General features: G+C 48.1%; 1 protein-coding gene across 1 annotated transcript; it reads right to left on the bottom strand.

Annotated features, from left to right (window-relative positions):
* Positions 1-3,291: 3,291 nt before the first annotated feature.
* On the bottom strand, positions 3,292-21,418 carry RPIA (ribose 5-phosphate isomerase A). The gene is made up of 9 exons (XM_071557033.1): positions 21,140-21,418; positions 14,909-14,969; positions 12,859-12,914; positions 9,025-9,084; positions 8,089-8,153; positions 7,681-7,749; positions 7,034-7,175; positions 6,463-6,562; positions 3,292-4,495 (listed from the first exon to the last, which is right to left on the bottom strand). The coding sequence occupies exons 1-9, from the start codon at positions 21,320-21,322 to the stop codon at positions 4,398-4,400; spliced, it is 834 nt and encodes a 277-aa protein (XP_071413134.1). The 5' UTR covers positions 21,323-21,418; the 3' UTR covers positions 3,292-4,397.
* Positions 21,419-25,167: the final 3,749 nt, after the last annotated feature.

The raw sequence follows: 25,167 nt of genomic DNA, 5'->3' as shown, positions 1-25,167 counted from the left end.
GTAGAAAGGATACTTGATGCAGTGTTTTCTTTAATTAATCCTCCACCAAAAGACCACCAGGAGGGAATTTAGACTTTGGTACACAATACAAGGATCATCCTCATTAGCAGGAACTTCAGCTTCTGTGATTTTTTTGCATGATCAAATCTATGTGCAGGTATTTTTAACAATATGGCATGACATGAGTTTTGAATTTGGCATGATTAAGAATATTTCTAATTCAACTCCCGAAGTCAACTTGGATATTAAAGTGTCGGGAGGTTTACAGATCTGAGGTATGTGGCTTAACAGTCACTTTTTTCCTTCTGCTGAATTTCATCCTTTTGTTACTGACTTCCAGAAACAACGTAAATCAGCAGCACATTGTACTTTCCAACACGATTGATTACTTTATCTTACACTTAGATATTCTTGTACAAAGTCTTCAGTTTTCACTAAAAAAGTAACTTCTTGTAGTCAAATCCCAGTCACTGATCCTTTAATGTTTTGCTCACTACATTTACCTCGATGATCTGACATGATTTTCACAAGGCTGTAAGTGTAATTAAGGAAGTTTAAAATACGTTTGTGTCAGTAGCTGTAAAAATACAAACAGGAAAGTCTGGTGTTCTGAAAACAATAAGAACCTGGTTATCAGGGTTATGGAGTTACAGGAAACATTAAAGTTACTGGAAGGGGAAATGAATAAACTTTAGAAGTTTTCAGTACTAAAACCTAGCACTTTATAGGTCTTTAAGTTCATCTTCAATCTGAAATGCATCACCTTTTTGCTGATGTACTGAGTGAAATAAAACTGCAAAAACGTTTTGGAGGACTCACAAGGCTTGATAAATTTGAAAAATCACTTTGAAAATGAAGACATCTTTCCTTTTCCTCCTTCTTTTCTGGTGCAACTGGACCAAAGCCACAGTCAATACACAGATTTTTGTCAAATCCACATCGTTAAAAATGGATCTGGCATTCTGTTTAAAAGATATTAATACTTGTTTCATTTTACTAATACTCATTACAGTTAATTTTTATCACAGGTTATGATATGTTTATTTTCTCCTTAGGACTTTAGCTCCAATCATTTGGTTTAACACCCAAAGCACACCTCCTCTATGCTGCCTGCTTAATTATTTGCACCTCACACTTCTCAGAACAATAATTATGTCAGATCATAAATCCCATCCTACACTGACAATAATAAAATTTGACAGAGAGTAATACTTGCTCTGTAATGTGGAACAAGGTGATTTGGTTTAACTAAGCACATAATTTCTTTCTAGTTAGTTTAATTAATTCATCTTAATTATTTAACCTATAAACCACAGGTTAATTAAATTGAATCTGGTACACTCTCTTACTATATTTATATTCCTTTATTTTTTTTGGAACAGGTCTAGTGTTTCATTACCTCTCTTGCTCATTAATTTTAGTGCTGCTGTTGCTCTTTCTTGAAATGTTTGTTTCCTCCAGGGCCAAGTTAATCCATAATTCAGTGCTAATGGTAAGTCAGCTGTGCATTACCCACCGTGCACAACCTGAAAGGCAATATACAGGGGCTGGATCACATCAGGTAACAGGACCCTCTGCAGGAATGCACCCAAAATAGCCACAACCAGCCTGTCTTGGGCTTTAAAAGGACATCTCCTTCCACCTGCTTTTGATATTATTTTTTCCCAATGCCATCTTCTAAAAATATATCCCTATTTTTCTTCCCAAGGTGCAGGGGGGCAGGGTGGGATAGAACTGGCAGCCCCGTTTCTAAAGGCTCCTGAAGACTCTTTTAAAGAGAACCTTGAAAAAAAGAAAGTGTAAAGCAAATGCCACAGTGAAAACAGCCAAGGTGTTAAAACCAAATTCAACAAACTCGAGCCCAGGAGCTCTTGGGAGCAGCTGTGGGCACAGCTGAGCTGCTCCTACCCAAGGAAGTCACAGCTTCCTGTGGTGCCTGCCCCTATCTGGAGATCTACCATGGCATGCTCTTCTATAAACTGTTACCTCTCCAATGGGGATAGTCTAGAAAAGCAAAAACTAGGGACTAGAAATACCTCTGCTTCCTGTACATTTAATTTTCATCAAACCTGCTCATGGCTAGGCAGTTAAACGTCAGCATAAGTGGGCTGAGTCAGTGACAGGGCAGAGCCAGGGCATGCCAAACCCACCCCAGGAGGGGATGGACTCTGCACCACACGTAGATGGTCCCCCACGTGCTGGCAGATGAAGATGTAGATGGTCATGACACATCAGGGAGCCTGGCAGCCTCTAAAGGGAAAGGGTAAGGCCATTCTTAAGAGCTCTCTAACTCAAAAACCATCTACTGGCTCTGCAAGTGCAGGCTGGGGCAGTTTGCCGAAGGGGAAACTGCACAAAGCCTCCAGAACTGGCTCAGACACCAGATTTTCTCCAGCATTTCAGCAGTTCAACTCCACACAGACCTTTTAATTCCACCTGTGTGGTACACTGCACACTGTAACCATAACCCACAGCCCATGATCCACTCAAACTCCCAGCCCAGCAGGGGAATCTGTTGCAAAAGCACCCACAGGTGCTACCCACACCCCAAGCACCCAGAGCAGCTCAAAAATCATATCTGCATCTTCAACCTTAAATCTAAGGAGACCCTTCTAAGCACAAAGCTGAATGAGATCACAGCTGGTCCAGGGCCAGTAAGTAATGGTGCAGTAATGGTTTTATTGGCTTTTTGAGAAGGAGCTGTTTGATTTCAGAAAGAGGAGAGTCAACAGCAGCGTTTGCTCCTGCTTATCTCATTTCCAGCAGCACTGAGTGAGAAGGCAGATGGGCACAAAGCTGTGCTCAATTGCTCTCTGGAAACAGCCCATGGGAAGAACTCGGGCTTTGCAAATGGCTCCTGGAGCACCAGGCTTATGGGAAGAGATATTCCAGTGATTTCAGCAAGTTGTTGGCAGCCTGTTTGCTCAGTACCAGTGCTTCAGAATCAACAGACTATGTGCAGGAAGGAAAAGACCTAAAGATGTAAAAATAGCTCCTTTTTGAAAACAAATTAAAAATCTGCATTTAGATGCATTTAGGTTTCAGACGTGCAAATTTCAGACAGTCTCTACTGAGGCAAGCACTGCAGATAAGTGTTGACCAGATAATCTGCTTAACTGTAAATAATGTTAAGCAATAACCTTAAGCAAAAATAAGTCAAATGCAAAAGGGTGAATCTGGCCTGGGTGAGGGGCTCTTGGAAGGGGGAAATTACAGCAGAATTTACTCTGACCATGATCTGCCCCATTGTCCACAAAATAAGTTATTTTAAGAAAACAAATTACCACCAGGTCTGATATAAGAGCTCTTTTATTTCAGTGTCTAAAACACAAAAAGAGGGCTTGCATTTCAACATCAGAACCATGCAAAGCACCTATACACCAAAAAGGAGATATTTAACGAGTGTCTCTCTCCTGCTACATGTGGAAAATTTAGGCAGGAAGACTCTGTTTTCCTGTGCGTTCTGCTATATCCTTCCACAAATCAACCAGCTGTGAGGGGTGATAATTAACCTTCATTCCAAACCAAATCATTTGCCACTGAACAGTATTCCACGCTATCCTAAGCTCTTAAAATATGCTCCTGTAAACTTCATCAAGGACTCAGTTCTGCTCTTTGTTTACAAGGACAAAGTCCCAAACATCTCCAGCCACAGGACAGACTTTGATCAGAGGTACTGAATTAATAAGAGCAGAATTTGGCTCAAAAGATGAATGTCTCCTCCATACAGAGGCCAGAAAAAGGCCTTTTTTAATGTCCCAGAGAGGGGGACGTAGAGACCACCCCGAGGCTCAGAGAATTGTCACGTGCACAGAGGACAACTAGACATCCTGAACTATTAAAAAACAGTGGTATAGAAAAATAAAAGGCATAAAATACCGAACCAAAAAGGTTCCAAATAAGGCATCAGCAGGTCCCAACTGGATGTGCTCCTGTTATGTATGTCATCCTCCCAGCCAGGGTGGTTAGGAATGATGCATTAGGATTGTATTTCTGACTTCAATCATTAAGCCCTACGAGCAACCAGAAGGGTTCAAGTCCTCTTCAAAAAAAAGAAAAAAAATCAACCCCAAACACAAAAACAGGGAGTATTCTTTTTGGTAAGTATTTCTTAGAAAATAAAATAAAAACATTAAAGCAATTTGTTTAAATGATTCATTAAAAAAAGACAACATTCCTGTAAAGTAAAAATATATATATATAGAAATAGAATCTATTTTTTTCATTTCTTCTTTTTTTTAAAAAAAAGACATTCAGCATCACGTCAGCGGATTCTGATCAGCTTCCCATCGGTCTCCTGCGATAACCGCTGCTCATTAAGGCAAAACATCAGGTTGGCACCTTTACAACAGCTGAATCCAACTGGCTGAAGGCAAAGCAGAGCCAGCAGAGCCCTGTCAGCGGGGCTGCTTCTCCCTCACACTGACAGAGCCATCTTCCATCCCGAAATACACCACCTCCGCCATGTCGATGAACAGTCCTGTCTCCACCACACCTGGGGAACAAGAGTTCATGGGCCAATTAGTGCCAGAGTCACCCCTTTGCTTGTATCCTCTGCTCTGCCCATGGTTTTATTTATTAAAAGGGCACCAGTGCCTCCATCACAGGTTTTGAGAAGTGTCCAACCTGGGGGTTGTTGTATCAGCCACACAGGGAGCCTCCGGGAAGTCTTTTCTATGCAGCCACCCCCAGCAGAAACTCTCCAGAGACAAACAACTCCCAAACCTCCCCCCATCATTCACACCACCCCAGCTACCCCCATTACACCAACACAATCATGAGTGAGGCATTTTCAGCCCCCTGGTGACCCACAGGGGCAAGAGCAAGCTACACATGCACTCACAGGATTACTCCCTTTGCCTTTAAACACATCTAAAAGACTATCCTGTGAGTGAACAGCTGGATAACACCTGTTCAAATGCTGACACACAGCAGGTCTGATGCTACCTCTGCAATTTGTAGCCCATTTGCAAATATACTTGTGGTTGTATTTAATTATGGGGTGAACTAGAACCTCACAGTGATCACTGAGACACAGCCAGAGGCTAGGAAGGTGGATAGAATGGGAGGACAAGGGCTACCACAAGCACAAGGTGGACAGTGTCTTGCTACCACCACTGTATTTAGGCTTTAAAAGCCTCATATTTAAGCTCATCCACTTCTGTGTAGGAAAGATGCTCTTCTCCCCTCAGCAGGTCCATTTCTCAGCAGCAAACAGTGCTGAGACCATCTCCATATCAAAATGATGGAATATGTCCCATTATCATTTCTTTTCCAACCAAAAAAGAAATGCAAGGAAGAAGTCTCTGCTGTTTTGTTTGCAAACAGCATAACCAACCACTGTTTGCCACTTGCATAGAAATTTGTACACCCTTGGGCAGCAACTGGATTAGGATATGGAGCACTGCACCAGGGACAGTCCAGACAAGCAGTAGCCACCAGTGCATTTGGATCAGTCACTAGTTTGGGTAAATCTGCTTCTGCCAAAGATCTGAACCTGCCATTTACTGCTGGCTGCAAGCAAGTGCTATGTAGTTATTCCAACAGCAAAAGCACTGGGAAAAGCCAAGGCAGAGGCAGCATCCTAGCAATTTACTCCTAGAGCAGAAAAGAAGAAAATGGGTGTCTTTTCAGTAAATCAGCTTATAAGGAGCACTGAGGGAAGCAAACCCATGGAGCAAAAGCAACTAGAAGTTACTGGTGACTCTTCACCCAGCCTATATTCATGGCCTCTGCCTGCTCCTGTGTTTAATTGTGTTACAGACTTCAGGGGCAGGAAGACCTGGGATAAACTCCAAAGATACAACATGTATTCAAAAGCAGACTGGATGAAGAGCAGACTTTGGCAAAATAAGCACTATTTCCCTCAAGTTCAGAGTGTGCCAGTGCTCCTGGGCAGACCTGGCTGGTCCAGAAGCAGCTCTGGCCTGAGCAGCAGGTCTCATGCAAGGCAGGAGTCCTTGCAGAGATGCTGTTTTGTTTACAAACAGTGATCAGCCACTTCTGCTCTTTCACAGCAAGAACTTGGATACATTGCACCCTCACAGCAAGGTGAGTCCAGAGGGCTTCCCAATGGCAATAGGATGCAGAGCTGGAAAATACCATAACACAGTGCAAATCCTCCTCCAGAGTCCACCAGCGTTTCCACTAAAAGTGACTCTCTAAATGGACACAAGAAGAGCAAGGAAGAGCACAGGACTGTTGTGCCTAATGGGAAACAGTGTCAATACCAACCAGCATCACCCCAGGTTTTCACCACCATATGAAAAAGCCATGTGGGTACAGTTGTGCCAATTCAGCTTATAGATCTCTCAAGTAGAAACAGATGTAGGTACACACAGCAGGGCAGTAAACACACAGACACATTTCCTTTTACCCAGGGTAGAGCTCCCACAGCCTGGGTTACCTAACACAGACCAAACCTTAGCCAGCCTCTGGTTTTTAAAAAGTCACAGGCGCTACCTGGTATCATTTTTATAGCGGTGTTCACTTCACTCCATTGATGAATCTTGTCAAACTTCCAGTCCAGGATGAAGTTCCCATTGTCTGTCACCACAGGGCCCTGGGAAGCAAACGCAGTTGTCATGACATGAGCTCCTTGTCTCCTGAGCCCAGTCAGCGACTGTCACAGCCCTCACTGGGACCAGCCATCCCTGTTGCAATGGTTTAGAGTCATCATTCAAGTAAATCAGGGCTATCCCACAACTCAAGACTCTCTTTGGCAGCACAGACTGCACTCCAGCCCCACAACATCCCCACAGAGCAGCAAGTCAGACCCAGACTGACACTCCCTCTGCTCCCTGCTCTGGGATGCTTCTTTGTGAGACATGAACCTGGGTGGCTTTCAGTGAGCAGCCTGAACAGCGAAACACATGGTTCACTAACCAAAGGATAATTAGGAGAAATAATACAAGATGCCTCTCATGGGAGTGAAAACCCAGATTTCATCAGATGAAAAGCCAGGCCTCTGGTCCTTCATTTTCCCACATTAAGGTGGCTCCTCTGGGGCAGCAGGGCTGACAGGGACACTCACCGCTTTGCTGACAGCCATACGCAGCTCCACCACACCCCCAAATTTTTTGGTCAGGGCTCTGGTGACAGGGACGTAAGCCATGGGGATGACTTCAATCGGAATTCCCTTCTTCCACTGCTCCCCAAGGTTCTCCGATTTTTTCCTGAGGACACAGTTTGAGGTGGGATTAGTGTTGGACATTATGTTAACATCACCCCAGTACCTCTTGCAAACCCGTCAGGCACAAGGCCCACGAGCAGGAAGAGCCAGTTTAATGCACAATTCTCTATTCACTCACAAGCCCTGTTTTGGACAAGCAGGACAGGAGTTGTTTTTTCCATGGCCCCATAGATGTATGTGCACAAAGGAAATTTATCCCATGCTGACAATCACTGAGCTCAGAGAGCAGAGCAGCCATTTGCCCACAAGCTCTGCTGACTTCCAAGCAGGCCTGCTGAGTTGAAAATTAAGAAAAAAGATAAACTGAATTGCTGAAGCACTTTGAGCCAGGCTCATTTCCATTTATTTCTGCTCCCCTGACCCATTGGAAGGACAATAATGGTCTGTTATGAAGAAGCCACAGAACGAAACCATTACATTCTCTAACACAGGACCATCCAAATCCTCCCATAGGACAGAGAGGTATAAAGAATAATAAATGTTTTCACCTGTAATCAGCAATAACAATGAAGCATTTTGCATATCCTGCAACTATCTTCTCCTGTGTCAAGCAGCCACTGAAAGAGGGAAAAAAATAAAACCAGGAAACATCAGACTGCTCCTCACTGTGCCTTATGGCCTTGAAGTCCAGTCACCTCCATCACATGCCTGCTGCTTTTGGTGCTGCCATTGCCCCACACCTTATTCTCCTTATCCTCACTCATCACTTTATCCCCCTCGTCCCCTGCACACACCCTTGGTCAGGAGCCATCTCACACAGTGGATGCACACACAGCCCTGCACAGGATCCCCTCGGTCTCTCCAGCCCACCCCAGAGACATCCACAGCCAGACAGGGATGCTCAGAGACATCCCACCACCAACACTGTGCACAGACAGACGGACAGCAGGGCTCACCCGCCACCTTTGATAAGGTTGAGGTCAGAGTCCACTTCATCGGCTCCATCGATGGCAACGTCGAGCTGTAGGAAGAGGAGAACCTTAGTGTGGAAACTCCTCCTGTGCAGCATCCAGGCACTGCTCATGGTGCAGCTCGGGGGATCCCAGGCAGCAGCCAGGAATGTCACTAGAGCTGGACCCACGCTGATGCCAGCCTGATCAGAGATGAGTGTCTGACAGGCCACCCAAGGATACCAGCCACTCAAAACCACAGGCATGTGAGAGCAGAAGGAAGAGAAACCAGAAGCAACTGCTGGCCTGCAAGGCACATCATGTCAGCCTCTCGTGTCATTTAAGGACCAGCATGCAAGATTTTTCCAAGGAAGATCTTGTGCCTGTTCAGCAGCACAATATCCCTGTCTCAGGCCAGAAAACCTCAGCTTGGATGAGATGCCAAACACCTGGAAGAAACGCAACCCAGCAGTCTACTTGCCATCAAAAGGGACAAGAACTAGGACCAGTCTAAGGCTTGGGGGAAAAAGTAAACTAAGCCTGTTAGAATCACAGAATCCTTAAGGTTGGACAAGACCTCTAAGATCACTGAGCCCACCCATTAAACACTGTCAGGTCTGCACTAAACCATGTACCTAACCATCACGTCTACATGCTTTTTGTACACTTCCAGGGATAGTGATTCCACCACTTCCCTGGGCAACCTGTTCCAATGCTTGACCACCCTTTCAGCAAATAAATTTTTCCCAATATCTAATCTAAAACTCCCCTGGTGCAACTCGAGGACATTTCCTCTTATCCTAACTCAAGAGTTCTCAAGTCATGTTCTGCAATGTGGCTGCCCAAATTCATCCTCAGGGAAGGATAAAGTAGACTGATAGCTTATGGAGGACTTGGTGAGAAGACTACCAGGTGAGGTCTCACCTCTGCAGTCCCACTTACCTCTGGATGTCGGTCCAAGTCACTTAGTGTTAAGCCATTCTGCAGGATCAGCTGACGGGCCTGTGCACCAAGAAGACAGCAAACACCATTTACTGGAGGCAGGAAAGGAAAACAGACTTGTGGTGTCATTCCCTGGGTGCAGTAAGGATGGAGTCTCCCTGGGAGAGCTCCACCCTCAGCTGGTGAAGAGGCTGCAGCCAGCAGCAGGAACACACAGCAAGGAGAAAACAATGCTTCCAGACAAGAGTAATTGAATCAAAATAAAACCCTGCTGCTGGTTTGCATTAAAATGCTCAGATGGTGCAACAGAACTCCTGAGTTCACGTATCTCCATACTAAACAGCAGGAGGCCCCACTAGCTTGATAGGAATAACTTGTATCTGAGCACTAAAGCAGATAAGGAATTTTTGAGCCCTGTGTTATTTCAGCTTGGAAATTATTCTCCCTTGCACCCATCCAGCCCCTCTGATCTCCTTCAACTGAAAAATGGGAAAAAGGAAATTAAATATTTACACCACAGCAATGTGGAACTTACAATGAAAATATTTGTCATATTGGAAATAAACTAAAAAAAAGAGAAAAAGCACAACTTGTGAAAAAAGTGTGGGAAACTCCTGAAACAGCTACTTGGTGGCTCTGATCTGCTTTTCCTGAAGTGGCCGTGTATTCCCTCTAGTGGCAACACATCATAGAGCGCTCAGAGCTGCCCTCTGCTTAGTCCCTCTGTTCAAACAGGCAATCATTTTGGTTGTCAAAGACTCACAACACCATCAAGTCCAACCATTAACCCAGAACTGCCACAGCTACCACTAAACCATGTCCCCAAGCACATCTACATGTCTCTTAAATACCTCTAGGGATGGGGACTCCACCAGTGCCCTGGGCACCCTGTTCCAGTGCTTGGCCAACCTTTCTGTGAAGAAACTTTTTCCTAATATCCAATCTAAACCTTCCTTGGCATATCTTGAGGCCATTTCCTCTTGTCCTGTTACTTGGGAGAAGAGACCAACCCCCAGCAGGCTACAACCTCCTCTCAAGGAGTTGCCGAAAGAAAGTCCCCCTTGAGCCTCCTTTTCTCCAGATTAAACACCTCCAGCTCCCCCAGCTGCTCCTTATAAGGCTTGTGTTCCATACCCTTCCCCAACTCTGCTGCCCTTCTTTGGACCTGCTCCAGCCCCTCAATGTCCTTCTTGCCCTGAGGGGCCCAGAACTGGACACAGCACTGGAGGTGTGGCTTCACCAGTACCCAGGACCATGGAAGAATCACTGCCCTAATCCCACTGTCCACACTATTTCTGGTGCAGGCCAGGATGCCATTGGCCTTCTTGGCCACCAGAGCACACACTGGCTCATATTCAGCCACTGTCAACCAGCACCCCCAGGTCCTTTCCCACTGGGCAGCTTTCCAGCCACTCTGCTCCCAGCCTGTGGCACTGCAGGGAGTTGTTGTGATCCAAGGGCAGGACCCAGCATTCGGCCTTGTTGAATCTCATTCCACTGGCCTCAGCCCACCTCTCCAGCCTGCCCAGATCCCACTGCAGAGCCTTCCTGCATTTTGGCAGAACAACACTCCCACCCATCTTGGTGTCATCTGCAGAATCTTGAATTGTTTGAATATTCTATGTAACAAATCATCATCCAAGTGAGAGTCCCTCTTTACACAGACTCTGCTTGAGTCTAAACTTCCTACCATGCTGTAGCTGGACCAAGAAACCCCAGTACAATAGCCTGGATCAACTGATTCCCTTGATTTTATCTATTACCACTAACAAAGTGCGTCAGTCACATGTATTGGCATCCCAGAAACATTAGAATTAGCAGGTGGCACTCCTGGCAAAGAGATATGACTTAAATCATGGCATTTCATAGCATGCAGCTTTAATACCGATGGGCCACAGGGCCCAAAGGACTCACAAAATAGGAGGAATAAAAATCAGTGGGTTGACATTCATCACATGGTGTCCACGTAAAGAGATTTCAGGGATCTGGGAACTGAAAGCATTGAAACACACTGTGCTGCACATGCAGGCCAGATCCTGAACAGGCTCAGAGTCAGCAGTGTGGAAACGAGGTGTCTTGGCTTTCCTCAGGCTCTGCTTGCAAGGCAATGGGAGCAGACCAGTGGGAATCAAAAGCAGAGCTCCCACAGCTGGGGGAGAAGTGGTGGTAAGTGCATAGCACTTGCCAGGAACAGTCCCACTCCGTGCTCTGGGCACACGTCCAGGTGAAAAGAAACCACGCAAAAGCCAAGGGACAGATACTTACCCCGGCTCTAGCTTTACTGGTGGTGATGGAATAACCCAACCTGACAACAGGGAAGGGAAGAGAATAAAAGCCCACTGAAACCAATTCTTCCTTGCCAGTGACCTCAGGCAGCCATCTACACCTGTACATAGTGAAAATAAAATGCTGTTTTGCTGACCTGGGAATGCTTCGGTAGGAATTGGTTGAGGTCTAAGAGACTGCAAAAGATGTAAGGCAGCCCAGTGCTGGGGGTTTTGGCTCTGGCAGGTGTATGAGCTACCTCTTCCCTTTAACACCACCCTTCTAGAAACTCTGTACTGTTAAATGAACTATGCCAACATTTCAAAGCAAGACAGGCTCCAGCCAACAGAGCTTTATCAACATTTAATTAAAACCTAATGACTGAACTTAGAGCACATCTCCTGGGTTCAAAGGAGACATGGTATATCAGGATGGGGATCATTTCACACAGTTTAAATACAGACTCTCACCATGGTCTATATATGCAACAGAAGTACTGATATGGACTAAAAAAACAATAGTTTTTTCACTTTTTGCCCTTTGCAGCACCTTGCATTATACCCCAGTTAGCCACTAGCTGTTTGCAACAGCTGGGAAAACAGAGAGCCCTGTCACCCCACATTAACATTTAAATATCTGCAGGGTAAAAGAACGTTAAGTTTTCTCAAGAATAATTCAGTTTTTTCTCTATCCAACCTCCAGGTAAAAGCAGGGTCAACTACCAGGTTGCAGAGGACTTTACTCACTCAGTTCCTGAAAACCTCACAGGACATACTCTGCACCTCCTGCTGCACTGCTGGACTGCCCTCACAGTGACACCGCTGTGACAAAAGTACAATCCCAGGTCCACACCAGGACTATGAGAAGGACATACCCAATTCCTTGATGGGGCTATTGCCACCCAGCCTTCAAAAAACCCCAGGTGGTCCCCATCATGTCGCCTCTCCCTTCCCAAGGAAGTTTTCTGCCTCAGGAAACTAAGGCAGAGACCAAAGTCATAGAAACAGCTCAGAAGTTTCCTCAGCAGTTCTGCATTTCACCACCAAGCCAGCTTTCCCCTCTCCCTGCAAACTTCTCAACATCTGGCTTAGTAGGAACCAATTCCTGCAAAAGCTGCACAGCAAAGGAAAGGCTAAACCAATTTCTCTTCTGCAATTTCTTATAAAACCCAGTTGATGCATTTAAGTTTCTCCTGAAAACACATGTGCTCGCTATTATTCTTTACAGCTTTCAGTGCTTGGTAGAGACTCAAAGGAGACAAAGTGTCTCCACTGAGCTTCGCACTATGAGTCTGGTTCACCACTAAACAGCATTTTTCTGCAAGTGAGATCCAGAGGAAGCCACACATCAACTCTGACACAACCAGCCTTACCGCACTGGTTCAAAACACACCTACTAGCCCTACAGCATCCCTGAGTTCAGGCCAGGGTAACACAGCACCATCACCTCCAGGGGATCTCTCTGCGGGCTGCATCACAAGTGTTTTCACCAGTGCTTTTGGTTAACTCACCAAGGGGAAGATCCCTTGTATGAGTGGAATAGCAGAAAGCAAAGGAGGAAAGTGCTCACCTGAAAGGATGTAGGAATGCAAACAATTGTCAGGTTTTCCTCCTTAACCCGCTCAGCTGTAGGAAAAAAAAGCAAAAGCCTTGGTTTGTTTGTTACAGAAAGAAAAAAACACACCATCTTTCACTTTAAGAAATCTCTGTTTGGAGCAGCCCCTCTGATTCATTGCAATTACTTGCTTGGCTTGCAAATAACTCAGTCACGCTCAAAATGCAAACAGGTGCCACTCTGCCTAAGCTGAGGCTCAGTTTCAACAGTCAGAAATGTTCAAACACTCACCCTGGCTCAGCCCAAACCACTATGAACCATTAACCTTTAGGTCTCCAGCAGCAGAGGAGCCTCATCAGCAAATCCTCACCTGGAAAATTAGTCCCACTCCCCTCTTCTACTCCATCAGACAGGTTTTTGCTGCTCTTCATGTAAACAGAGCACTCCAGCAGCTGTCTGAAAGGTTTGCTGGCTTGTTGCCCTGGGAACATCACATTAATTTATGACAGAACATTTAAATATATGGCAGGGAAAGGACTAATAAAGTACAATATTCCATTAAATGGAAGGACATATTTCCTCCCTGAGGCTAACCTCAAATGACTAAAATCTATTACTAAGATATTATCATGGACAAAATGTTATTTTAGAAATTACAATACTTAGGCACAAGCCAACAGCTCGACAGTCAGCAAGAGCTCTCGCACCAGAGCAAGCCAAGGTAACGCTGTAACACTGCTGCTGACAGGATTGAAGGTACAATACACGAGGTTGTATGTTTTTACAAGCCACATCCCAGGGCTAACACAGTCAGGAGACATGAAAAGCCAAAATCTGCAGTCTGGAACAGGCACTCCTCTTTAAATACAATACCCATTTATTTAGAGGCTGATTCTGTGTTCAGGGCGGGAGTGGTTGCAATACTGAGCCAAGCCCAGAAGGCTGAACCACAGCTCCTAGAGAATTAAAGGGTATCACACACACACAGTGTGGGGTCAGGTGGGTGCCAAGGGACAGGCACAGCACCAGCCCTGCTGTATCCCTGCAAAGTGAAGAGATGCCCCATGGTCAGACCTCAGCACAGCATGGACTGTGGGATGGCTCTGCCCAAGGCAGCTGGAGGTCAGCAGTGGACTCCACAGCCACAAGGAGCCATCCAGTTTGGACACAGTGGTGCTGGATAAACAGTTGGATTTGATGGTTCTGGAGATCTTTTCCAACCTTTATGACTCTATTTATGCCCACTCTGTGTCTGAGCAAGACCCCCAAGAACAACAGGGCTGATTCTGCACTCCTGACCTGCCATGGCACTCAGAGGTGCTGTGTTCTGCATCCAAGGACATCCAAGGCTCAGCACCCCACAAGCACATCTGCCCTAGGGCTGAGAGTGCCCTGCAAAGGAACTTTAAACCTCTGCACCCTCTGTAATGAGGCGTGAGGATAATTAAACCCCACATTCATTTTGCAAAATTGCACTTGCCTCACATGAATATTTTGCTGAACTTTTCTGAATCACACCCTGAGAAAATCTGCCCCTGGGGTGAGCAGACAAACCTGGCTGTGGGAATCATAAATAAAATGCAAGAGGATTTCATATTCCTCATTTTCATTACATCTCAGCGGGACTCTTAGTGTGAATCAGGAGGATGTGGGAAGCATTGTGAGCTGCACGTGAATGGGTTAAAGGAAGCAGAGCAGCTGCATGGCCCAAAGCCACACAGCAAGTCAGCACTGGGCAGAGCTGGGCAGAGCTGGAACAAGACCGAGGAGTTTAGCTCCAGTTTGTGGTGGGTGCCAGCAGCACGCTTTTCCTGGCAGTATGGGGAGAGCAGGTGGCAAATCATTACCTTCTCAGGACTCTCGGTGCAATAAATTTGGAGCCCTGTTTTAACCTTCAAGGAGAACACAGCAATCCCAAACAAGGCGCAGAGGACATCCCAAACAATGACCCTAGACATCAGCTTTAAGTCAGCATCCAGATGACTTAGTGTGGTTTTCAAGCAGTTGGGACAGATAGACAAGAGGACTTTTTGTGGTGGGAGGGCCAGGAAGGGGAGCACCTTACCTAATCGATGCACCGCGTGTACAATTGTAGAACCGCTTCCGATCCCAAGAACTTGATTGTTCTGCAAATCAAAGAGAGACAGAGGAAAGTGGTTACTGTGGGCTTTACACATAGGCTGTCCACTTTTCCTGGTAAAATTGATATTACACATGCAAGGGGAGCCTTGCCCAGAGATGAAAGGCGATACACAACACCGCAGGCAAGGAAGGGAACAGACTGTGCCAGCGAGGGCACGACCATGGGCTGCAGCCAAGGGATTTTAAGCAACTTGCCCTCTCATTAAAAAACATGTGCTTGCTAATTACCACCATGGCCTGGTCTCAGGGTGTTCAAGGCACACTCATGGCTAGTTGCTGGCACTCCATCCATCCTCTCCTGCAGGAAAGCTGGGAGTTTCAAACAACACCACAGAGGAAGAAGCAGAAACAACCTCAAGATAACATCTCCCAAGGAAGCCACACAGCAAAAGCCTGGGTCTGCTGCCAACTGTATTGTTAGTACACAGCACAGATGCACCAGCAGCCAAAGCAGAGAGCACAGCAGCTGTTCCTGTGGATAATAAAAACTGTTCCCCAAAACCAAGTGTAAAACCGCCTATATGACAGTGCATTGACACTCAGAAGGTGGGTGAGCCTGGCAATATGTGCTGAAGAGGATCAAATTTTAAACACAGCTCCATCCTGGCCTTTCTCTGCTTATGGTCTGGTTTAAGAGGGTTCATTACCATCTCATCCATAACACAGGTACACTCCTAAACAGTGCTGCAGGCTGAGGGTGGATGGGTGCACTTATGTTACTTCTGAAAAAACGTCTTCTCTGCCACATAAATCTCTGTTTATTATCAGCTCAGTCTCCCACCCCCTGTAGCCTCTTGCACTCTTTCCATTTTCAGTGTAATTTCCTTTCTTTGGATGGAACCCAAAGCTCAAATTGACTTAAAGAGGCCCAGTATCACTACAGAGACTTCAGATGAGAAAGACTTGAAGCCTGCCAGAGATGCAGCCAAAAGCTGTTGTACGTTATCTTTCAGACGTGCAGATCTGGAGCTCTGTCCCCATGTGCAGCAAACCCAGAGTATGGCAGCTGTCAAAAAAACCACCCCTGAAGCACCTCAACCAGCTAAAGTCTTGCTGGCATTCAAGTTTGTCTGGAAGGGTGGAGCTCAAGATAGGTCTTATTCCCCTAGGATTACTCATTTCTCTTGCTTCTGCAGGTTAAAAGCTCAAAGAAAACAGAAGATCTCCAAAACCAGAGACTCATCTTACACTCCAGCCTCCACCAATCACCATGACTCTGCAAAAGATCGGGAAAGCAACAGATCACAGCTGCACACCTGCAGCACTGACAGCAGAAACCCAATAGCTTCCCAGGGTTTCTCAGTTCCACCAGCCCATCAGGCAGAACCAAGCATGGCCAGCCAAGGGGCAAGCAAAGCTGCACAAAGGCTGGCAGGACATGGGCAGTACCAGTGTGTCCCCATGAGAATCGTTTCAACCTGGAAAGAGGCAGGTTCTTCTCTTTGCCCTCATTTCTATAGGGTGTGATGGCTTCTTGGAGCAGCTGGACGCCCTAAAGAGATGGGGAAAGCCTCAGTATCAGCCACTCCACTGTAATGAAATGGCAAGAGTTCACAAGGGTCCCAGTTCATCCATTTATCAGTGAGGGGGTGAAGAACCCTTCCTTAGGTGGTGGTATGAGCTTGGGCTCAGTGGGTTTCCCAGAAAAACAGTTCTAAGTCAGTCTAAACTGGTGCTGTCACAAACCCTGCCTTACTGCAGCTCCCAGCTCTCCCTCCTCAGCTCCCACCCAGCCAAAGCAGGGATAAAACCAACCAAAAAACATCCACTTTTTAAAACAGGGGCAGGGCAAACACTGACAAGAAGCAGAGCACTGAAGGAGCACCACTTGATGCAAAAAAAATTACGTTTCAGGTTGCTTACCAAAACCCCAGCAAACAAAACCAAGGCACTGAGGCACAGCACAGCTAAAGACTCTGATATGGGGAGGTCAGCAGCGACCACAACATTTTCTCAGCTAATCCAAGAACCTAAAGACACTACCCAGCATGACAGAAGCTGACAAGGCAACACACATACAGAGGTATCACCAGTCCCACAGGGGCAGACTGGTCCAGTGCTAGTTTCCAAGATTAGAGAGCAAGGAGCAAAGCCCAAAGCATGCTCGGTCCTCTCTGGGGCAGAAGGCCTTGGGTTCTTGCCTGTATTTCCATTTCTAACAGGGGCACTCACAGGGACTTCAGAAGTGTTGTATAAACGCAAAGCCAGCTCTCCTCAAGCAGCTTACAGCCCTAAAGCTCCAAGCCCTGTGGCCGCCCTGCTCCTCTGAGCTGTCATGGCCTCACAGCCCACGGCTTCTGAGGGTGCTCCTCTCTGTGTCTGCTCCAGGACTCAGAAACTCTGCTCCTCCAGCTGTCTGTGGACTAGTACTGTGGGTCCACAACCTGGCTTTAATTAAAAAAAAATAAAGACGAACAAGTTCTGCTCTCCTAATCCCCCCACTCACCCTCAGGTTTACACCTGCCAGAGGGTGCACAAGGAGCTGCAGTGCTGGCACAGGCAGGGATGGGTGTGAGGGAACATGCCAAGAGAGAAGCGTCACCCAGTACAATACCAAGCTCCTGGTGTCATGGTTTTACAGAACAGTTAAGCAGGAGAGATTTGTCCAGGAGAACCAAACCCTGAAGTCAGTGGCTACTCCCACACGTCCCTGCTGTGAAAGGAAAGGATCCTGTAACTTTGTTTTCACAGATAAGGTTGCTCCCTCCATTAACGGTGATAACTTAACAACCAAACACAAAGTTATCCATTACAAACAGCAGCTGCACCCTGACAGCAAAGAGACAGCCAAGACCATCCAACTCTTTTGCAGTGACTCTAACCTGCATCTCCACCACTGCTTCAGGCCAACTTGCACAACAAGCACTGGGGTATTACCCCAGACACTGCCTAATTTACTTAATCAGCATTATTAACTGGGCACTGAACTTTAATCAGCTGGGACACAGCCAGAAACATTCTCCTAAGTTTGCTCGACCATAAAACAGTGCAAAGGGCAGCTTTTTCGCTAGGAAACATCCAAAAGTCCTGCTTTTACCCCAAATCAAAGGTCCACCCAGACTCAGGATAACTCACAGCAGCTGTCCTGCCTTGGCTCCACACCTTGCAACAGAATCACAGAATGTGCTGAGTTGGAAGGGACCCACAAAAATGATCGAGTACAATTCCTGGTTCTGCACAGGACCCATCCCCAAGAGTTATACCATGTGTGTGAGAGTATCATCCAAACACTTCTTGAACTCAGGCTTAGTGCTGTGACCACTTCCTTGGGGAGCCCGTTCCAGTACACAAGCACCCTTTTTTCTAATATCTAACCTAAAACTCCCTTCACACAGCTTCCTCCCACAGCCCCTCAATGGACAGTTTTTGTTTGCCTTGAGTAAGAAAGAGGATTTGTATGCAACTGCCAGAACCCCTGGGTTCTCTAACCTCACAAACTGCTTTTGAGTGTGTTGGCCTGGCAGGGGGCAGGTCTCAGGGAGCATGTGGTGCTGTGCTTTCTCAGGCAGGGACGAGGCTGCAAAACAAGGCCAATTTTAATGAGACATAAGGGAAGCCATCAGCAACTGAACCTCAAAACACTAACAAGCGGAGGGAGCAGGATGGGAAAGGGATTTTTTTCCCTCCTAACTGCTAATATCTAAGTCCTTGGCAGCAACTCTTCATTTATTTCATCACCGATGTTGCGAAAGGGCTTGCACAGAAAAAGTCGATAAGCCCCCGCGTGACTTTAACCGTCGATCTTCCAAGCATTCACAGTCAGGCTGTTCCAAACCTAAAGCAGTTCCAACCCTATTTGATATTCAAAGCGTTGATTCAAGCCCCCTGCTGCACTTCTCTCTTTGCAGAGGACAGGACACGACTCCCTGGTTTGGGGCTATTGCTCCTTGTTTGGGTGCTCAGAAACAGGGTGCACTAGTGGAGCACCCTGGACTTGGAGAAAGGAGCAGGGCATGGCATTAGCCTGGACTCCCACTGCAGCCCAGCTCGCAGGAGGGTGCACAGTGAAAGTCTGGAGGTGAAGGAGGTTACCCAAATTCAGTGCGCACGGTGCTGAGCTGGGCAAGACGTGGAGCCGCTGCCGAGGAGGTGTGCACTGTGGAAGGGAAAAGCAGTCTTCTCCTTTCTCTCCAACTAAAGGAGCACAGTCCAAAGCAAAGGAGGAACAGGTTTGGCGGGGCTCATCCATACGTGCCAGGGTCCCTCCTTGCACTCCGGCACTGTCCATGTTCCAAGTGAGGGGTGAGTTGTCCATGCACCCCACAACCTACCCTGCACCTTGGGGTTGCTCCCTGGACTGGAGGGGTCCATGCAATCTGAAGCCCATTCAGGCACTGGGAAGCTCCATGCACTCCATGGCTGCTTCAAGTACTGGGGAGTTCCGGCAGCACTGAGCCCATCCCTGCACCCCAAAGGGAGGTACTCTCCGTGCTGGGGGTTCTGTGCATGCCAGAGCCCTTCCATTCACTGGGAAGCTCCATGCACCCTACAGCCACTCCATATACTGCGGGTCCGGGCACCCCAAAGCCTGTCCCTGCACCCTACAGCCACTTCATGCGGTTCATACAGTTCTGTCCACCCCGTGGTCCCTCCGTGCATTGAGGGATTCTGGCACTTCACAGCCTGTCCCGGCACTTGGAGCCACTCCACACACCCCGGGGTCCATCAGTGCCCCGAGAAGCTCCGTGCACCCCGTGGCCACTGCGCGTGCATTACGGGGTCCCTGCACACTGTGGCCACTCGGGATTCCAGCACCTCCGGAGTCGCTCTCTGCATCCCCAGGTCCGTCCGTGCCACTGCAGGGACCGGCACCACAGAACGTGTCGCTGCGCCCGGAGCCGCTCCACGCACCCCAGGGTCCGACAGTGTCCCGGGAAGCTCTGTGCACCATGTGGCCGCTCCGTGCACTTCGGGGTCCCTGCAGCCCGGAGTCCCTTCGTGTCCCTGGAGTCCGCCCGCGCTCCGGGGACTCCACGCACCCCGATGCCGATCCGCACACTGGAGAGTCCCGGCATCCCAGAGCCTGTCCCGGCACAGCCGAGCCGCTCCGTGCACTTGGAACCTCCGTGCACTGCGGAGTTCTGACACCCCAGAGCCTGACCCTGCACCCCAAGACCACTCTGTGTACCGGGATATCCACATACCCCGGAGCCTGTCCATGGACTGGAAGGCTCCGTGTACTGGCGTTGGAGGTGGGTCCCGGCACCCCACAGCCGCTCCGTGCACTTGGAAGTTCCGCGCCACCCCCACGGCCGCTCCGTGCATTGATGAGTTCCCGGCACTCCAGAGCCTGTCCCTGCACCCCGGGACCACTCTGTGTACTTCGGGACCCACACACCCCAGAGCCCGTCCATGCACTGAGAGGCTACGTGCACCCCACGGCCACTCCGTGTACTAGAGAGGGGTCCTGGAACCCCAGAGCGTGTCCCGGCACCCCCGAGCCGCTCCGTGTACTTGGAAGCTCCATGCACCCCACGGCCGCTCCGTGCACTGGGGGTCCCGCCACTCCAGAGCCCGTCCCTGCATCACGGGGACACTCTGTGTAGTGGGGACTCCGGGCAGCCCAACGCCGCTCCGTGTATCGGCGGGGGGAGTCCCGGCACTCCGGAGCCTGTCCCGGTATCTCAGAGCATCTCCGTGCACAAGAAATCTCCGTGGCATTCCGTGGCCAGTGCGTGCACTTGGGGGTCCCCCGGCACCATCCAGCCTCTCTGTGCTTTGGAGGGTCCCTGCACCCCGCAGCCTCTCTGTGCTTTGGGGATCCCCGCACCCCGCAGCCTCTCTGTGCTTTGGAAGGTCCCTGCACTCCGCAGCCTCTCTGGTTCTTTGAGGATCCCTGCACCCCGCAGCCTGTGCTTTGGGGATCCCCGCACCCCGAAGCCTCTCTGTGCTTTGCGGGGTCCCTGCACCCCGCAGCCTCTCTGTGCTTTGGGAGCTTCCTGCACCCCGCAGCTTGTCTGTGCTCTGGGGATCCCTGCACCCCGCAGCCTCTCTGTGCTTTGCGAGGTCCCTGCACCCCGCAGCCCCTCTGTGCTTTGCGGGCTCCCCGCACTCCGGGGTCCGTCCGTGCGCCCCGGGAGGCTCCGCGAACCCGCGGCCGCTCCGCGCACTCCGAGCGCCCCGTGCCCCGCAGCATCCCCCGGGGCTGCCTTACCTGGACGTGCTTGTCCACGGCAGCGCAGGCGGCCCGTCTCTTGGCCTCCTCTGCCATGGTGCCGCCGAGCCGCCCGCGGGCGAAGCCGCGCCGCGCCGCCGCCCGCCCCGCTCGGACCCTCCCCGGCGGCCGAGCAGCCAGGGGCGTGCTCCGGAGCAGGGCGAGCCGGCCGGGGAGCCGCATGCCGCCGCGGCCCGCCCCCGGGGGGCTCTTCCTCACGGGCTGCAGGCCTGGGCCGTGCCGGCTCCTCTCCTCCTCCTACTCCTCCGCCACCGCCTACCTCCTTCTCCTCCGCCGGGAGGATGGGACTTGTAGTGCTGCGAGCTGCCGCGAACTACAGCTCCCACAATGCCCGACAGTCCCCGGAGCAACTTGTTGCATCGATGTATATACATATATAAGGATATATAGGTCGGGTTTGCCAGGGTGGGAGAGTTTGAGGCTTTCCCGCAAAGCGCGGAGGGATGCGGGGTGTCCCACGTGGAGAGAGGATGGCGGGGGAAGCCCTGCCCGGCCCGGGCGATGCACTGAGCCCCCGTCGTTAGTGTAGCTCTGGCCCAGCTTCACAGGTGTTGAGAAGTTCAGGAAGAGCTTTCCTTGAACTTTTACTCAAACTTTGCAGTACGGCCTCGCTCGAAAGTTGCAACATGGCCATGAAAACTGAGATCAGCTCAGTTGGTTAGAGCATGATGCTAAGAACACCAAGGTTTGGTGGTTTGATCCCTGTATGATGCACTTAAAAGTTGGATGTAATGATCATTGTGTGTCCCTTCCAACTCAGAGTATTCTGTGAAATGAAAAATTTCACCAGTCCTCTGAGCACACTGTTGATTGTAGTTGGTAACTAACACTCACTAGTCCTTCTCCCACCCTGCAGGAGGTACAGAATAAAACCCTATGGAGCTCTCCTGTTCTGAAGCACATAGAGCCTTTTCTATTTGCCATACTTTTTCCACACTATCCTGGTTTGGCATCTTTTGGAATTGTTTCTGAAATAGAGAGGCAGATCAATCTTAAAGCCTTCCTGCACCAGCATTCTCAGTCCTGGGAGCCACATTAGGACCATGCCCAGACACCTCAGTTTCCATGCTGCAACCGTACCAAGGTGAATGAGAATTGCAGGTATTTACCCCTTATTACTCACTCCAAGGTCAGGCCACAATGTGTAGAGAGAGAATAATCTTATTATTTGCACAACAGAAAAGCTGCTGTTGACTTCTCTTTTTAAATTCTGTGCATGACTGGCTTGTTCCATTGCCAACCTCTGCAATTCTGCTGTGATTTTCAAGGACTAGTAATGTTTCCTTTTGTTTTCCCTGGGCTGACACATCAGTCCTTGAACAATAAATAGGGTGGGATTTCAACAAAGACTCTATTATCATTACCCAGGCTTATCTCAGTGTGGTGAGGCCTTACCTTTCTGTACAGAGCAGGTGACTTGCTATTAAGAGCAGCACGTGGTTCTATACAGTGGCTCGGTGTTTTCTGTTATCTGGCAACGATCTTTCCTGCAACTTACCCATTTTAAAGTGTAGATATGCACATCTAGTGGGATGTATATTCAGAATCTGATGGAAGCACTGTGTTCTTCCATGGTGCAATAAGGGTAAAAGTGAAGGAGCAGATGGATTTGGGGAGAGAGGATGTATGATTTTGGGAGGGCATGTAGTGACCAGATCAGGAAGAATGGCTTCAAACTGAAAGAGTAGGTTTCAATTAGATACTAGGGAAAAAAATTACTGTGAGGGTGGTGAGTCACTGGCACAGGTGACCCAGAGGAGCTGTGGCTGCCCCATCCCTGGATTTGTTTAATGCCAGGGTGGATGGAGCTCTGAGCAATCCAGTCTTGTGCAAGGTGTCCCTGTCCATGGCAGGGGCTTTGGAACTAGATGGTCCTTAACATTCCTTTCAAAGCATGCCATTGTATGATTTTATGATTACTCCATTCAGTATCCTAAATATTTGATTGCTACCCAAAATGAAGAACAGTCATTGGGGTTTTACACTGGTTCAGAAAGCTCATCCTTACTTCTCTGAAATCCCACCAGAGTAGGGACTGTTAGCCCAGAAGTGTAAGGTCATAAGCCTGCTGATATCCCCACAGCAACTGCTGATGTTTTTGGCTTGAAACATATCTTGCAGTACCTCTGCCTGGAGAAACACAAACATTTCCATTTCTAGATAACGGGCTTTCTGTTAGCAATTTATCTGATTCTGGTGGTGAGTTACAGCTCCAAGGAAGGCAGAAAATATTTCATTTATGGTGTGCTGAGCCTTGCCTCTTCACAAAAATGTGGCATTGGACCTTTTAGAAATGGATTTTCTGTGTGTTCCAGTGACAATCATCTTAGTTGGAAAATACCTCACGTCCTTTAGTAAAGTCTGTGTTCATCCCATGTCAAAGTCTCTCTGGGAGCCAACTCTCACCCTCCCTGGCTCAGTAAGAGGAGATGTTTGAACCTGCTCTGAACAGACATTCTTCTTGTCAAACAGGGTGGTACCTGTGAGGTGATATCCCTGAGAAAACCGCACTCTGAGGAACAAGCAGCTCAGCCCATCAGGCTGTGAGGGTGACTGTGTGATTCTTGGTACTGAATTCTGCATCTGAGGCTGAAATTACATGGTAGGAAATTATATGGTAGCTGAGATAACAGCTTGCTGTTGACAAAAAAGGAAGATCCTGCTCTTCATTCCCTTCAGCCACATCACTCTCAACCTGGGTACAGAGTTTATGCTGGCTCTGGAATTCCTATGATCCTATGCTGACTCACTTTGCCACAGAGGCAAAAAAAAATCGCTTTCTTCTTGCCAGGTAAGCGAGGTTGACCTGGGTCAGCCAAATTTAATACATGTCTCTGAAAGGAAGTTCTGTAACCAGCATAAGCTACCCTATCCTAAAACAGCACTGTCCCCAAAAGGGAGCATTCCCACCCTGTGGTCCATCACTTGCCAAGTGTTTCTGCTACTTCCATGTATTGGAAGAAAGTTGTTGTTTTGTGAAAGGGAAAGCAACCAGAAAAATCAAGGTCAGTTTCCCTGACCTTTCCTGAGGAAGGCAACAAGATGAATCAATTGGGAGTGAGAAAAGCTGCAGGACCATCTTCTGTTGTAGACTTAGCCCAGATTAAACCTGTTGGAAAGTGTAGTGAAATCCTAGAAAGGGCACAGCCCCTCTGGGTGTCAGAGGTGTTGATCCAATTAGCTTATGTTTCTCTCACTTGATTAGGCATGAAGCAGCTAAAGTCCAAGACCTATGAAAGTTAAACTTCACCAACACACTGGAGAAACCAAGTGGAAGACTGAGAGTTTTTAACTCATCTTCCCAGATAAACTCTCTTCCTGGTTAGCAGCAGTATTCCAAGCCTGTCGCGTCCCAGCAATTTACATTCCTGTGACCTAATTTTTTATCCTGACAACTCCAGTTCAGTGACATTTCCTCTGAATAACACCTGTCTCGCTGCCTGTCTCTGGTTTGATCTGTTGGATTAAGAATTACTTGGGTTTATTCTGCTTGTGAAAAGACTCCAGCAGGGGTGCTGGTATGTTAATTACAACATATGCAGCTTCTTGATGGTCTGAATTCTCTTGGAAAAGGGAGGCTATAAATTATCCTGTTCCAGGGCACTACGAATGGCCCTGGGCACAGGGCAGCCACGAGGTGGCACACTGGGCTTTCACTGCTGTGCCTTCCTGTTCCCAGAGCAAGTTATTCGGGAAAAGCAGGCAGATCTTCAGCGGAATTATGTAAAACACCATTCCTGTTAACATCCATCCATCCTGCAAGAACAGGCTTTGATTTCCACATAAATGGCTAGTCAGATTCAAAGTTATTGTCGTATGACTGAAATAGATGTCTTATGTCAGTCAGTCAAAACAGCATGGAGGATGTGAGTCATGCTTTGCAAAAAGCAGGAAGTTTGGTTTTATTGGCACAAATTTTTAATACAGAGAGAAAATTATATGGCTGTGTTGCCATGTTTGTCGTAAGGATTCGAGCATAACATTGTCCATCCCTTCGAGAAATGTTT

This window comes from Pithys albifrons, chromosome 5, assembly GCF_047495875.1.
Source record: "Pithys albifrons albifrons isolate INPA30051 chromosome 5, PitAlb_v1, whole genome shotgun sequence".
Taxonomy (NCBI): domain Eukaryota; kingdom Metazoa; phylum Chordata; class Aves; order Passeriformes; family Thamnophilidae; genus Pithys; species Pithys albifrons.
Note: the sequence above shows the minus strand (reverse complement) of the source record. Positions and strands in the feature narration are given on the sequence as shown.

Coding starts and splice junctions, on each gene's coding strand:
- RPIA (XM_071557033.1), bottom strand. CDS start 21,322: ATGCGGCTCCCCGGCCGGCTCGCCCTGCTCCGGAGCACGCCCCTGGCT. Junction 14,970..21,139: donor CCGTGGACAAGCACGTCCAG/GTAAGGCAGCCC, acceptor TTTGATTTGCAG/AACAATCAAGTTCTTGGGAT. Junction 8,154..9,024: donor ACTTGGACCGACATCCAGAG/GTAAGTGGGACT, acceptor CTCTTCCTACAG/CTCGACGTTGCCATCGATGG.